The sequence below is a fragment of the Bombyx mori genome, chromosome W (assembly GCF_030269925.1).
Source record: "Bombyx mori chromosome W, ASM3026992v2".
In the NCBI taxonomy this organism is placed as follows: Eukaryota; Metazoa; Arthropoda; class Insecta; order Lepidoptera; family Bombycidae; genus Bombyx; species Bombyx mori.
In genome coordinates this window covers 2,676,290-2,691,869 of record NC_085135.1, presented here as the reverse complement: position 1 = coordinate 2,691,869, position 15,580 = coordinate 2,676,290, and the positions used below count along the sequence as shown (strand labels likewise).

The 15,580-nt window shown below is 37.3% G+C and overlaps 1 protein-coding gene across 1 annotated transcript; it reads left to right on the top strand.

Annotated features, from left to right (window-relative positions):
* Window positions 1-6,705: 6,705 nt before the first annotated feature.
* On the top strand, window positions 6,706-8,283 carry LOC134201808 (uncharacterized). Its single transcript, XM_062677027.1, has 2 exons — window positions 6,706-7,357; window positions 7,851-8,283. The coding sequence occupies exons 1-2, from the start codon at window positions 6,706-6,708 to the stop codon at window positions 8,006-8,008; spliced, it is 810 nt and encodes a 269-aa protein (XP_062533011.1). The 3' UTR covers window positions 8,009-8,283.
* Window positions 8,284-15,580: the final 7,297 nt, after the last annotated feature.

Here is a 15,580-nt window from a genome sequence, read left to right as displayed (position 1 = left end):
ATATTTAAACTAATAGTATTTCGTTCATAATTTAAAATACAGTTATACTCTAATAAAAAATCATGCCCAATTAAACCAGCATGACAACAAGGCAAATTCTTCAACACATAAAACTTGTGTATTATTTCTGTACCATATATAGTCAATGGAATGTACACAAAGCCTTCACACTGTAATTGTCCACCGATTCCTTTTATGGCTATGCGCTCCGCGTGTATTGGAATGTTCCAGTCTCTAATCGTTTCAAATTTCACTGCCGTGGCGCCTGTATCTATTAACCATCTATATTTGTTTCCCTTTGTTACTAATTCTACTGAATTAGAGTTATCATTAGCAAGTATATAATTAGTTACGAAAAAATTCTGGAACTTTTAGGTTTGACTTCATTTCCTCTTGTACACTGTTGTCATGATTGTTTAACACATAAGCTCGACGAGTATAGTTATTACCCCTATTACCAGCAAAAGTATTCCAGCCTCGCCCTCTAGAAAAAGTAATAGGGCCTCGATTAGAACTGCGGAACGAGGATCTTGTCATTGTATATCCTCGGCCGCCTCCCCGATTTTGACCTTGAAAGGTAATTGGAGGTCGACTCCTAGCCTGTGAACCTCGTCCTGAGTATGAGTTAAAGAACTTACCTCGTCTCTGTTGGCCTGTAAATATAGAACCAGAGGATGTGCTCTGTTCTCCTACCTGTGTGCTCTCCTCATCCTTGGCTGCTCTAATTACGTCCTTTAACTGTGTATAGTCGCGAGCTGTTAAAATTGTGCTTAATCGACTATTTCTCAGGCCCTCTGTGAAGCGTTTTATCGCTAATTTTTCATTTAATGGTCTTAATATTTGATATGCTTGTTCATTTTCATTGGCCTGTGAAATTGTCAATTTTACAAACAAATCTTCTAATTTCTTACCAAACTCGTCAATACTTTGCGAACCCTGTCGAGTTTTCATTATTTCTATCTGTAAAGCGGTTGCTGATTGCTTCGTTAAAAGATGTTTTTTCATATCAGCGATAAGTTCCGCACATGATTTATATATTTTAGTACCGAGACGTAGCTTCGCGCTCTCAGACAAACGAGTTTTTAATATAAAGTTAATTAATAACTGTTCATGTTCCTTTGTTATACTCTGACTATAAAATTCAAAAGAATCTATCAACTTTTTGGTAACTTCCTCATCTCCTGTCATCACAGGTAGAAGAGAAGATGCTGTTTTCATGTCAAACTCAGCCATGGTGTTCAAGTTCTTATTTTTAATAATAAAGTCTAATATTTTTTGATAAAGTTCTTCTATGTTATTACAAACAAATAAAAGTTGTTCTGCTTGTTCTAATTTAAAATGTCCTTTTTCAATACTATCATCTAAATTTTTACGTAAAATAATATATCGCTTATATAATATCTCTGTTTCACCTAATTTTTGTTCTAACAAACTCTTTGTTCTTTTTTCTTTCCTCAACTTCACCAATTTAACTTTAATATTATCCAATTCATTATATATGTCCCTTATCTCCATTTATTTGTATTTTATAAATTACTATCGAAACGGTTACAACCACATGACCTTAAATATTATTCTAACAATTATACCTAATAAAATACCGAGAAAGAAAAAAAAAAATTATAATTACAAAATAAAAAAGAGTTACTATATCTCGACCTTGGCCTTTGCACTTTCACTTAAAACTTTCACTGCACTGATACACTAATGTTGCCGCTCCTCGCCAGCTCCTAGACCTCCAAAGTCTCCTTCGGGCCTCCTCCTCGTCCGTCTCGTCTTCCTCCAGAGCGTCTGAACGCCCCTCTGGCTATCTCCTGCCGCATCCATTTAATATGGCATTTCTTATATATTTTATAGCATGCAGCTATTATGCCAATAGAAAATATGATCAAAATTACGCCGAGAATGATATTAGTATTTGAAACATTTCTGTGCAAGTCTGCCAAATTCACACCCCCTGCGACGTTTTGTGCAATCACCACTTCTTCATTACTTTGCGACGAACCCATCCTTATTAAATTCATGCACTGTTTTTACTTTCAAGTCACTTACGACGAGTCTATCGCTCACAACGAATATCGTAGAGTGTCTCATTTTCACTCACTAAAATCTTGTCGCGCAACTGAAACCGAACCATCCTGGCATGGTCGCCATGTAAGGACGGGACTAAGGTATTCAAACGACTGCTCACTTCTAAGTATGATTTATTACTGATCTCCTAATAAAACGATACAAGTTTATATAAGAGCTTACTTACTACGTCACATGGTAGGGACACACATATTGTTCTATACGCACAATTGCTTATATAAATAGCACCCATTTTGAAGGCACACACATAAACATATATCTATCTCGTTCTCACTCAGCACTTTAACTTGCAGGAAAACAATATAACAGTATTTCAGTGCGTACATAAAATGAAACATGAATATACGTAAATATCTCCGTCTCCGTCTAATGAGGCCGAAAATCCGCCATGTTGAGCGCACCAAATGTCATTGTCACGTCAGTTCGGCCGTCTGTTTTGGGTTGTACATTATTTATTGACTTTGATATCGATTTAATATGATTACTTATATAAAATTTCATATTTTAACATGCTTAAAACATACAAAAATAATAATTAAAACGTATATTATAGGATCTCAAGAAAGTCGATGCCCCAAAACTATTATCTATATTGTTAGAAGATGATGATGACATTGGAGGCGTGGCCTAAGTGACGTCAAGGATGGTGTGATGTCGGGAGGGCGCGTGGCGAGATGTTGTTGGAGGGGCGCGTTTGGGCTCGAGGCGCGTTGGCGCAAGGCATCGCTCTCTTTTGCTTGCGACAGTCGGGACGGACGGACGTTCACATCGTTGCACAATCGTTGTATTTTATTATTCAAAGTTATTATTGTCAAAGTTTAGTTGTTGTCAAGATTTAGTTGCATTTTGTTAACCTTAGTTAATTTACATTGTTGGTTATAATTAAAGTGATTTCTGTCTAGGTTATATCGTTTATATTTTTTTTTAATAGTAAAGTTAGGGTGTTGATAATATCAGAAGTGGGATACGCATAAAGTTTTCATATCTTTGTGTGTATCCTTAAGCCTACTGTGCTATTCTGAAACATTGTTCTAAAACAAAGTCGAAATGTCAAAGTCAAGTACAGGTAGAGGTAAAAATAATAAAACACGTGAACGTTCTCCGAATCCTGGACTGTACCAACAACTTCAAGCGATTGTATCTCGCCTGAATGCGTTGGAAGACAATTCAAGGTCTGGTATAGCGACTGTTGTTGAGAGGCAGCCTGCGGTGGAGTCATCGGGATCGGCGGGCAGTGCTGTGGTGCCGTGCGTGGTTCTGGCTTCTGAGCAAAGCACGACACCGCCATTGGTGCCTACGCCGGTTCCACGAGTTTCCGCTGACGATTGCGTCGCTGCCGAGGTAGCCGGTAAAATTGTAAGCGCAATTAATGAATTGAATCTGGTAAGGCCGAACCATATTTATATATCAAACTTTGATCCCGATTTAAATGATATTAATGTTTGGTGTGATGAAGTTGATCATGCACGTGTCATTTATAGGTGGACCGATAGGGAGTGCTTATCTCATATTGGTAATTGCCTTAAAGGCGATGCTCGTGTGTGGTTAAATGAATGGGTCACCAATGACCGTAGCTGGTCTAATTTTAAACGCGAGTTTAAGCCGTTGTGTCCCCGTCGGGTAGATGTTGCAAATGTCCTTTTTGATGTTATGAAAACCGATTCCAACAACTATCCTACATACGCGGAATATGTTAGGCGATCTTTATTGCGTCTTCGCATAGTAAATGGACTTAGTGACGAATTAGTTTCAGCAATAGTGATCCGGGGTATCGTTGATCCACAAATTCGTGCGGCCGCTACAAACGCGAGGTTATTGCCTAACGATTTAGTTGAGTTTTTCTCCATATATGTAAAACCTACACCTCAAACAAAAACAAATCATAATACTCGTACTGTCGCTGGTCGCTTTCATAATACACAATTCTCATCACGTAAAAGAGAGCATAGTTCTAGAAGGACCGGTTGTTACGTATGTGGATCATTTGGCCATAGACAAGTGAATTGCCCTAAGCGAACGAGAAAACGTTCGCCTACTGTGAATGATAGATTCACATCTGTACCCGCTGCCAGCTCCTCTGTGCAGAAGCCTGAACCTTGTTCTTTTTGTAAAAAGCTGGGCCATAAAGTAGAGCAGTGTTTCTTTAAGCAGCGTTCTGAAGCTCGTGGAAAATCTAACGTGAATTTTTGCCGTGATACTGTAAATGACTATAGAAAAAATGATATAGCTACTGCGATCGTACAGGGTGTACCAGTCGATATCCTGATAGATAGTGGATCCACAGTCTCGCTTATGTCTGAATCAATTGTAAAACATTTTCAATGTAAACGAGTACCCTCATTTTGCGTGTTACGAGGAATTGGTGACTGTGACACTGAATCTCGCTATTTTACTACTTTGACAGTTGAGTTTCCCGAAATTACGCTAGAAATAGACTTTCAAATTGTTAGTGACAAGTTCATGAATACCCCAGTCATAATCGGTACTGACGTTTTGAATCGGGAAGGTGTCACGTATATTAGGAAAAAGGGCATACAGCGCTTAACTCGGGTAGAAAAGGTTTTTACTGCTGAGACAACTGAACTTAATTCAATCCCTACCGTGAATACTTCATTAACAGGTGAAGAAAAAAATAAATTATTAGCTTTGGTACGAAAATTTTCAAAATACCTTATAACTGGTACCGCGGCCAGTACTGTTACAACTGGATCCATGCAAATTCGACTCAGCAATGAAACTCCTATTGTTTACAGACCTTACAAATTATCATTTAGCGAAAAACTTCGCGTTAGAGAAATTATTAAGGATCTTCTTGATAAAGGTGTGATTAGGGAGTCTGAATCGGAGTTCTCGAGTCCGATATTGCTAGTTAAGAAAAAGGACGGCAGTGACAGGATGTGCGTGGACTTTCGGGCTCTTAATGCGAATACTGTGAAGGATCGCTATCCATTGCCGTTAATAGACGATCACATTGACCGGTTAGGTAGCGCAAAATATTTTACAAGCCTCGATATGGCCACTGGTTTCCACCAGATTCCTTTAGCAAACGACTCCATTCACAAAACCGGCTTTGTGACACCCGAAGGTCATTTTGAATACCTTAAAATGCCCTACGGGTTAGCCAATGCCCCGGTTGTTTATCAACGTATTATAACTAATACTCTGAAAGCCTTTAGTGAGACAGGGAGGGCTTTAATATATATCGATGATGTTTTAATACCTAGTCAGACCATTGATGAAGGCCTAAATACTCTGCGTGAAATCTTTGAAACACTAACTAAGGCGGGCTTCTCGATTAATTTAAAAAAATGCAAGTTTCTTGCTAACGAAATTGAATATTTGGGCAGAACTATCAGCAATGGTCAGGTTAGGCCGAGTACGTATAAAGTAGAAGCATTGACAAGAGCCCCGAAGCCTGGTAATGTTAAACAAGCTAGACAATTTTTAGGTCTAGCGGGTTATTTTCGGCGCTATATTCCTGCATATTCGTTGCAGACAGCTTGTATTTCTAATCTGTTTCGTAAAGGTGTTGAGTTTAAATGGGGTGATGAACAGGAACAAGTACGCCAGTATATAATTACGCGTTTAACCAGTGAACCTGTCCTCAATATATTTAATCTATCATTATTAACAGAAGTACACACTGATGCTTCTTCTCGAGGGTATGGAGCTGTTTTACTTCAGACTCATGGGAATAATAATAAACGCGTGGTGGGATATTTTAGTAAAGTTACCCAAGGCGCCGAACCACGCTATCACTCCTATGAGCTGGAGACACTCGCTGTGGTCAAGGCTCTGCAGCATTTCAGGCACTACCTCATAGGTATACATTTCAAGGTAGTTACAGACTGCAACGCTTTGAAGCTTACCCAACGTAAAAAAGATTTACTACCGAGAGTCGCTCGGTGGTGGATCTACTTACAAGATTATGATTTTTCGTTAGAGTATCGTAAGGGCGCTGTGCTATCTCATGCCGACTACCTAAGTCGTAATCCTATAAATGTTTGTGAAATTGGTAGACCGCATAACTGGGCACAGATAGCACAGAGTGCTGATGAAGAAACTCGGAATTTAATACAAAAGTTACAAAACGGTGAATTAGATGAGACACGCTATGTAACTAAAAATGATGTTCTTTATTATAAATTTGATTCTGTTGGTCAACCTAGTAAATTATTATGTTATATTCCAAGAGGACATCGCCTCAGTTTGTTACGAATCTTTCATGATGAGCATCATCATATTGGAGTAGATAAGACGCTTGATCTAATATTAAACCATTTTTGGTTTCCTAGTCTAAGACAATTTGTTTGTAAATATGTACGCCATTGTATAGTATGTCTTTCACACAAAAAAATACCACGTCAACCCTTGCAGCCGATCGAGTCGTGGAAGAAACCGGACGTACCCTTTGACACGGTACATAGTGATGTCTTGGGTCCTCTTCCCGAATCGAACGGTTACAAATTTGTTGTCTTGATAATTGACGCTTATAGTAAGTTCTGTCTACTAAATCCTATGCGTAAGCAGGATGCAACAGAGTTAAAATTAGTATTTGAAAACGCTGTATCTTTATTTGGTGCACCTAGGCAGATTGTAACCGATAGGGGTTGAATGTACGAAAATAGATCATTTAGACAATGGGTATCAGACGTAGGTAGTAATTTATTCTTTATAACGCCAGAGATGCACCAGAGTAACGGTCAGGCTGAGAGATATTGCAGAACAGTTCTTAACATGATTCGTGTGGAGGTAAATTTCAGAAACGAAAATTGGTCAGAAGTTTTGTGGAAACTGCAGCTCACCCTGAACGTTACGAAACAAAAGTCCACTCAATATTCACCTTTATATTTGTTAATTGGTAGCGATGCTGTGACGCCCGTCATTCGTTCCGTTGTACGCGATGTGGCTCTAGAAGGAACAAGTGCCAACAGAGAAACCTTACGCGAGCTTGCCCGACAAAGAGCTTCTCAACTGCTGGACAAAAACCGAAAACAGCAGGACACTCGAGTAAATGAACGGCGCAAACCCCCGCGTACTTTCCATGAAAACGACGTGGTCTTCGTGCATAAGAATAGCCAATCTGTTGGAAAGCTGGATTCTGGTATGCGTGGCCCGTACAAAATAGTGCGTGCGCTGCCACATGGACGTTATGAACTGAAGCTTCTTTCTGGCTCACTTGGGAAGACCACGGAAGCTGCTGCCGAATTTATAAGTGCGTGGCACGGAGAGTGGACGCCGGATGTGTGCACCGCATTTTTCGAGTGTGAGCATAATTTGTAACAGTAATTGGGTTTGTTTCTTTTTGTCATTTAACTGGCATAAATGAAGCCGGTCTTTACTACTTGTTGGTCATCCTGAGGGCTCTGACAACTGTTTTATTTTGAGATATACTGCGGTCACTGTCTCGGGCAACCTGAGGGCTCTGCCACTGTATACATTAGCTTATTATGAGATATACTGCGGTCACTGTCTCGGGCAACCTGAGGGCTCTGCCACTGTATACAATAAGACATTAACTTATTTTGAGATATACTGCGGTCACTGTCTCGGGCAACCTGAGGGCTCTGCCACTGCATAAATTAACTTATTTTGAGATATACTGCGGTCACTGTCTCGGGCAACCTGAGGGCTCTGCCACTGGAAGAATTTGTGAAGACATGCTACGGAAATTGTCACTGAACAACAACTTCCCAACGGTCAGCAACATAATATTGCATTTCTGTGTGTCATTTTTAATGCAAACAATCTATTTTTAGGTGATGAGAATAGCTCTGAGGAAGGTATTGTCGCCGGTCCATCACACCACCATGACGACATAGTACCTCTAGACGGACCTATTAATGCGGGCGAGGACGCTCCGCCGTCAGGAGAGGCCGTGTTAGAAGATGATGATGACATTGGAGGCGTGGCCTAAGTGACGTCAAGGATGGTGTGATGTCGGGAGGGCGCGTGGCGAGATGTTGTTGGAGGGGCGCGTTTGGGCTCGAGGCGCGTTGGCGCAAGGCATCGCTCTCTTTTGCTTGCGACAGTCGGGACGGACGGACGTTCACATCGTTGCACAATCGTTGTATTTTATTATTCAAAGTTATTGTTGTCAAAGTTTAGTTGTTGTCAAGATTTAGTTGCATTTTGTTAACCTTAGTTAATTTACATTGTTGGTTATAATTAAAGTGATTTCTGTCTAGGTTATATCGTTTATATTTTTTTTTAATAGTAAAGTTAGGGTGTTGATAATAATATATATTTAAATTCATTATGGAGCCCTCATCCGCAAAATCGGACACCATTTTTCGATCGGAATCTATTGATCATGACACTAATCATAAATACCTAGTCAAGTTGCGGGCCACGCGGAGTACGTTTTAAAAAATAGAAATTATATTTTGTGAACGTTTATTCCGTACCAAATCTGACTTAAGACTAACTTATTACTAATCTTAATCTAACGGGAAGGGCATCGGACCACCGGTCCAGCGGATGCCGTCGTCTGCGAATTCCACAATTCAGCAGTTGAGTTCGCCGAAGATCTGCCTTTGCAGACATGCGTCAGCAGAGGTGCCCGACTTAACTCCTCCCTCCTTAAGAACGGAGTTTTCAGGAGAACTACGTACTGAAATTTTACAGAATTTCAGACGGTACTTATATACTAAGGCACATAACATGAAAGTTATTAAAATTACATAGATGCAAAGAGTCCAAACGCTAACACTTTTCACATGGATAATTGCCTTTTCACTGTTTTCACAACCACTAACACTTTTCTTCAGGGCGAATGAGAGCATCTTTAGGTCTGTAAGATCGACGTTTTCCAGGTGCACTGGTTCTGCAGTTTTTATTTTACTCTTTGAATCAAGTAGGGGTAAATTGAGCATCGGTGATTTTGTATATTCTATATTTTCCACATTGGTTTGGCGTATTTTCAGAGTTATATTTCGGACCTTAATTTCACAGGGGTCATCAAGGGTGAGTATATAGGTGCCTTTGATTTTCTGTCGGGATATTTCTTCAGGACAGGTTTTGGTGAGTAATGTCTCATCTCTAGCGTATAAAATCCATTGGTTTTGTTGTAGAATCTGAATTTTGATGTCTTCTATAATTACTGGAATTTGAATGCATGATTTCACGTTTTCTACGTACATCATTAGATCAGTTATGCAGGGGTCTTGTATGAATTGCAGCATCTCATCGTTGATGCAGATGAAGCTGGCCTCGTCGATTTCCTGGCATGGCTGGGCAAGCAGTCTGATCTTCAACCCTTTCGCTAAGAGGTAGGGATATTTTGGAAGGATAATTACTGTGGGATTTTGAGATACGGGCAATGGTATTAGCTTATAATAGATATAGGTTTCCTTTTCGATCAAAGGTATTTCCAAAACGTAGGTAATTTGGCTCTTCTTAAAATAAGCCTTAAGTGTTATCGTTTGCTCTATCTTAACTAAATTTTCTAAACTAGGGGTATAAACTAATTTATCTTTCTTATGAATATTTTCAAGTAAACCTAATAATTTGTTTGAATCAATAATGGATTGATGTAATATTCCTAATCTACTAAGTGCAAAACTAGTTTCTATTTCACTTAGTTTAGCATGAATCGTCTGCAGGTTATGGTATATTTTATTGTATGCGGATATGATTTGAACTTCAAAGTGTTCAATTCGTAAATTTTCAGTATAATTTTGCCACAATGTTGCAATTTCCTTATTCAATCGAATGAGGTTTCTATTTAAGGTAATGGTTGAATTAGATACAATTTGCACCATTTCAGAGATTAACGTTAATTTTTTATCATTAGCGTCTTGATCTGATTTTATTTCACTAATTAATTTATCGTATTTTATGGCATCATCGTGATCCAGATTTCCTGTAATGATTTTAATTAATGATCCAATTGGGTTAATCAGTCCGCGTTTGATTTTAAAGGTAGGAGTGATTTGTTCGAATTTGCTTACTGTTAGATTTTGCATATAGTCTACTTGTTCTCTTACATCTATAAAATGATAAGTAAAGTTCTTAATAAACTTAACACTAACTAAACTATTTAGTTCCCTGAAATATTTAATGTTAAGATCTAAGTCTTCCCTAATAGGTTTAAAGTCCAATACTCTTGCTATTATCCACTTGTCTTTGCTGAAAACAGCAGTGCCTTCTCTGACGGGTAAAACTCCGGGATTGTTATTTAATACCTGAAGTTGAAGGGCGTGGACTTGCGTCGTCATAATCGTCATCAGGAGGACGCGGAGGTGCCTGTGAAGGGCGTTTAATGTTTTTTAATGGAACTTTTGTACTGCGTTCTTTTATTTGAACGGGAACTATGTTTCTAACTATGTCATCTGTAACTATAGCTTTTTGGTAACGCGGCTTATCTTTGCTAATTCTTTTATTTGTGTTTTTGGAAAATATGGTGTCTCCTGGTTTAATATAAAATTCTGTTTCTCCTGCTCTTTTTTCATTTCGTTTTTCCTTCATTTTTATTGTTTGTTCCGAAATATGTTTATATAAAAATTTAGTTCTTTTTGCGTGTTCTTTTATTAATTGTTGTATATATTGCTTATTAAAGTCGGCATCAAAAGTATTTCTAGAGTCTGTGTGACCTAGGAATATCTCGAATGGGGTGTAGCCAGTACTGGAGTGAATAGACTGATTATAGGCCATAATAGCATAGGTCATTATGGATGCTGCATCCGTGTATTTTTGTTCGTATTTAACCAATCTATATATTTCTAGTATCGTGGAATGGAACCTTTCTATGAGTCCCATGGAGTTCGGGTTGTTAGGTGTACTGATGTGTAAATCTATTTTATAAAATGCTAAGAGTTCTTTTAGAAGTGCGTTATTAAATTCTGTACCGGGATCCGAGCTAATTTTTTGGGGTATCCCATAAAATGAAAAGTATTTTATTAGGGTTCGTACTACTTCAGGAGTAGATCGGTTTGTAATTTCTAGTGCTTGTCCCAGTTTGCTGAAGGCGTCAATAATAGTAAGATAGTAATGTCCTTCGATAGTAAATAAGTCGATAAAAAGTTCTTCTAAAGGTTTAGTCTGTGTCTGTGTTAATTGTAGTGTAGGTCTGAGAGGTTTCCTGTCGTATTTCATACGTTTACATACTTCGCAAGAGCTTATGACACTTGAAACGGTTTGTTCCATTTTATGCCAAAAGTATGTGCGTTTAATGTGTGTAAGTGTTTCTCTTATACCTCGGTGACATGTTTTACCTGTATGATATTTTTCAACGATTTCTTTTTGTTCTAATTCATTTTCAATAAAAACTACTCTTTTAGTGCATTCGAAAAATTGTACCATTTCCTTTTTGAATAAAAAGATTACTGCTTCTGTAAATTGTCTCCTATGTTGGTCATCTTCGAAATAAATGAAGTATTTAGTATTGTTCTTTATGTATTCCTTGAGAAACTGTTTAACGAGGTCAGGTCGATTAACTGGTAGGTGGACTTCTAAAATTCTTTGTTTTTCTCTAGACAAATTTTTAACTGAGAGTTTGTCGATAAGCCATGTATAGACTAAAATTTGATTTGGTTTTGTATCTATGGTTTCTTGTAAGATAGGAATACCTTTCGATTCTGTATCTTGTGCGGAATGAGCAGTTTCTGTGTTACTAGGTGAACCTTCGGATGCGGTCAGGGTGCAACTAGAGTATGGTATTGAGTAAGGTGAGCGACAATGGGCTGTTAAAGTTCGCTCAGAGTCTGTGTCGGAAATAGACATAGTTTCTAAGTTCTCCTCGGGTTTTCTACGCAAATTTTCTATTTCTTTAATAATTTCTTTTACATGTTTATTTCTATTTCTATCTTTGTCAACGTTTACTTTCAATGAGCTATTATCTTTGTCTAAGGCATTTATTTTAATACGCGATAAGGCGTCTGCGTTATTATTCAGTTTTCCACTTTTTTTTGGTACTAGGTGCACGGGTGCACTCCAGGGTGAGTAAGAATGAGTTACTATATTATTTTCTAACATTTTCTCAACTTGTCTATTTATTTCGTCGTTAATCACTTGGGGCTGTCTATATGGTCGTATAAAAATAGGGTCTTCGTTACGAGTGCGAATGTGGTGTTTAACATCGTTGGTAAAAGTCAAGGGTAGTTTTTCAGAATAAAATATATATTTATATTCTGAGCAGAGTTTACGAATGTATGTTTTCTCCTCTTCATTCATGTGATCTAATCGTAATTTATTATTTAAATTTTCGGTTAATATACTATCTATGTCTATGTTTGTCATGTCAATGTCAGTTATATTGTTAATTTCACATGTGTCACTATTGTATTCAGTTACGGTTACTGGTGTAAGGAAATTTAAAGTTACTTCGCGGTCTTTAATGTCTTGTATGACTGTCGTCGCGAAACCGTTTTCGCATCTTACTATTGCACTAGGCATTCTAACTCCATTACAAAATATTTTATAATTCATTATTGCTTGTCCGTTCCGTAGGTTTGTAGGTAACCTAACTCTTTGTTCACAACGTGGGGCTATTTTAATTGAACAACCAGGATTATATATTATAGGTATTTGAGTGGTATTTGTATGTAGTAGTAAATTTTTCATATCAATTTTTGTATCTAGCTGTTTTAGTAGATCACTTCCTATTAGTCCGTCGTAACGTCCGTCTACGTCATATATATAAAATTTATGCATCTCGTCACTATTAAAGGTTGGAAATAATGGTATACCTATATATTACTTCGTCGTGCTTACTAGTTGCGTGTGTGCTAATTACTTCAAAGGGTTCATAGTACTTAAAATTTTCGAAATATTGAGTAACCAGCTTAGAGCTAATAAGTGAGCGTGAACTTCCGGTATCTATCATAAATTTACCATTGATTTCGGGGATGTTAATATATGGTAATTTTAATGCGTTACAATTTAAGTTTATTATCTCGGGGGTTGGTTGTTGGTAATTATGGGAAAATTTTCTATTAGGGGGTCGTATTCTTCGGTTTGATCAGTTTTTATTGTTTCAAACTCTTCCATTACTTCTGTATTACTATAATCATCGTATGAAGGGTTCTGAATTTCAGAATGGTTATAATTATTATCGTCATCGCTTAAGTTGTATAATTCGTTCATGCGTATTCCTAGTGGCTTAGCGGTACGTATACTAACATCAGTCGGTCCGTTCCTAGGTTGTAACACCTGTGGGGGACGATATCCGAATTGTTGGGGTTTATAACCGAATTGGGGGTTATTTTGATTTAACTGGGGTCGGTAACCGAATTGAGGTTGATTTAAGTTTGGTTTGTAACCAAATTGATTTTGGTTCAAAGGTGGTCGATATCCAAAATGAGTTTGATTTTGAGGTCGATATCCGAATTGTTGCGTTTGTGGTGATTTTATTTGTTTGCTAGCGGGATTCCAAATTTAAATTTATTTTGCTGTTGAGGTTGATTTGGCATGGTTGCGACATTCTGTGGAATACCGAATTTATACTGAGGCTGTGTGTTACTAATGAAATGAGGTTTTATTACATTTTTATCTGAAAACTGAAAATTGTTGAACGGTTGAGGTCTAGGAGCCGTACACTGGGTATTTTGTTGTTTTAAAATTTTATTGCGTGAACTATATTGGAACATAAAGTTCACTTCTTCTAATACTATACTTAGTGCTTTTTCTAACGAATCACATCCTTTTAATCTAACTATACGAAGAAGGTCCTCCGGTAGATTATATAAGAACACATTCATAGACATGTTGTCATATATTATCACTTTACTTTTACGAAGGTTATCATCCTGTATTAAATTCACTTTTGCAATCAAAGTACTTTTAATATGCTGTATTCTATTACAGAAATCTAGATACGATTCTCCGTTATTAATTTTTAAAGTTTCTAATTCTATTGCAATACATTCTTCCGAACGTGGATCTCCAAAATGTTGTTCTAGGGCTGTTTTTAATGAGTCCGAAGTATCTAAATCTTGTCTTTCGCTAATAAGAGCTGCGGCTTTCCCACACAATCGGGATGTCAAAAACATGAAATATATATAAGTCCTGTTCTCTATTATCATCTACACGACACAATCGAATTACATTTTCGCATTTTCTAATAAATAAATTTAATAACTTTTCGTCACCATCGAATTTGGGGATGACGTTAGCAATTTCACGTGGTATCTGAGATATGTTGAACATGTTAATTTATTTTATTAATTAATTTGTTTAAATAAAATTTAAATGATTTTAATAAGTATGTCGTATAAAATTTTGTAATTCTTATAACTAAAAGTAAATTTCAATATTCTTTAATTTTATTTATTATATTATTATGTACTTTTATTAATTTTACACTTAATTCCTAGCTAAAAGAAAACTAAAAACACCTTTCGAATTTTGGAAATAGCGCTCTGTCTTCTAGAAAAACGTATAACTATTATACTAAGGAATGGAATGGAATGAAAATAGCGATTAGGGTCTACTCACAGACTGTCCATATCCTCGGGGTGAATCTCAAGCAGATGGTGGTGACTTCCGGAGCTGTTGTGGTCGTGGTGTCTTGACGAATTTATTTTGTTCGAATTTCCGTTAAACGCGTAAAAACGTACGTCGCGATTACTTCAAGATTGAGTTCGCGATCGCGGAAATCCTACCGGCTGCGCCAGTCAAGTTGCGGGCCACGCGGAGTACGTTTTAAAAAATAGAAATTATATTTTATGAACGTTTATTCCGTACCAAATCTGACTTAAGACTAACTTATTACTAATCTTAATCTAACGGGAAGGGCATCGGACCACCGGTCCAGCGGATGCCGTCGTCTGCGAATTCCACAATTCAGCAGTTGAGTTCGCCGAAGATCTGCCTTTGCAGACATGCGTCAGCAGAGGTGCCCGACTTAACTGCCTCTTTAAAATATGTCATCAAAACATATTTAGACATTCTGTTTAGATATTTCGGGAAAAAGGCTACCGACAAAATCTCTTCGGAACTATTTAAATAAAATAGTTTTATTCCGCAGTGAGTAAAACACTATTGTAAATTCGTTAAATATTTAATAATTAAGTGATGTTAGAGAGGAAGTCACAAGGAATGACGTTTGTAATTAATGAATAAATGTTCTGTAGGTGTTTTTTTTTTCACGCGGCCCCTTAAAATAGATTGTAATAGTCTAAGAAAAACACGTACTCAAAATACGATAACATTTAGCATGCTAGAAATGGGCAGATGACACTGTACTACGCCGTATCTTTATATTTTGCGACAAACGACAACTTTATAAAATCAGTGTAGCAACTTTTAAAAATTATCATATCGTGGCAAATTCGAAGGACGAACTCGTCTTAGATTTCACACATCTAAATCATATCATATTTGCACATAACAATATATCTACTTACTTCCCATTAAAGTATAAATTCTACAAATAAATAATACTCAACAATATTTAAAATAAAATGAGCCAAGAACGTTTATCGATAAAACCTGATAACATTGAAATCTTTTGTACAGCACTAAAACCGCCATGTTTTGTGGTCAGATG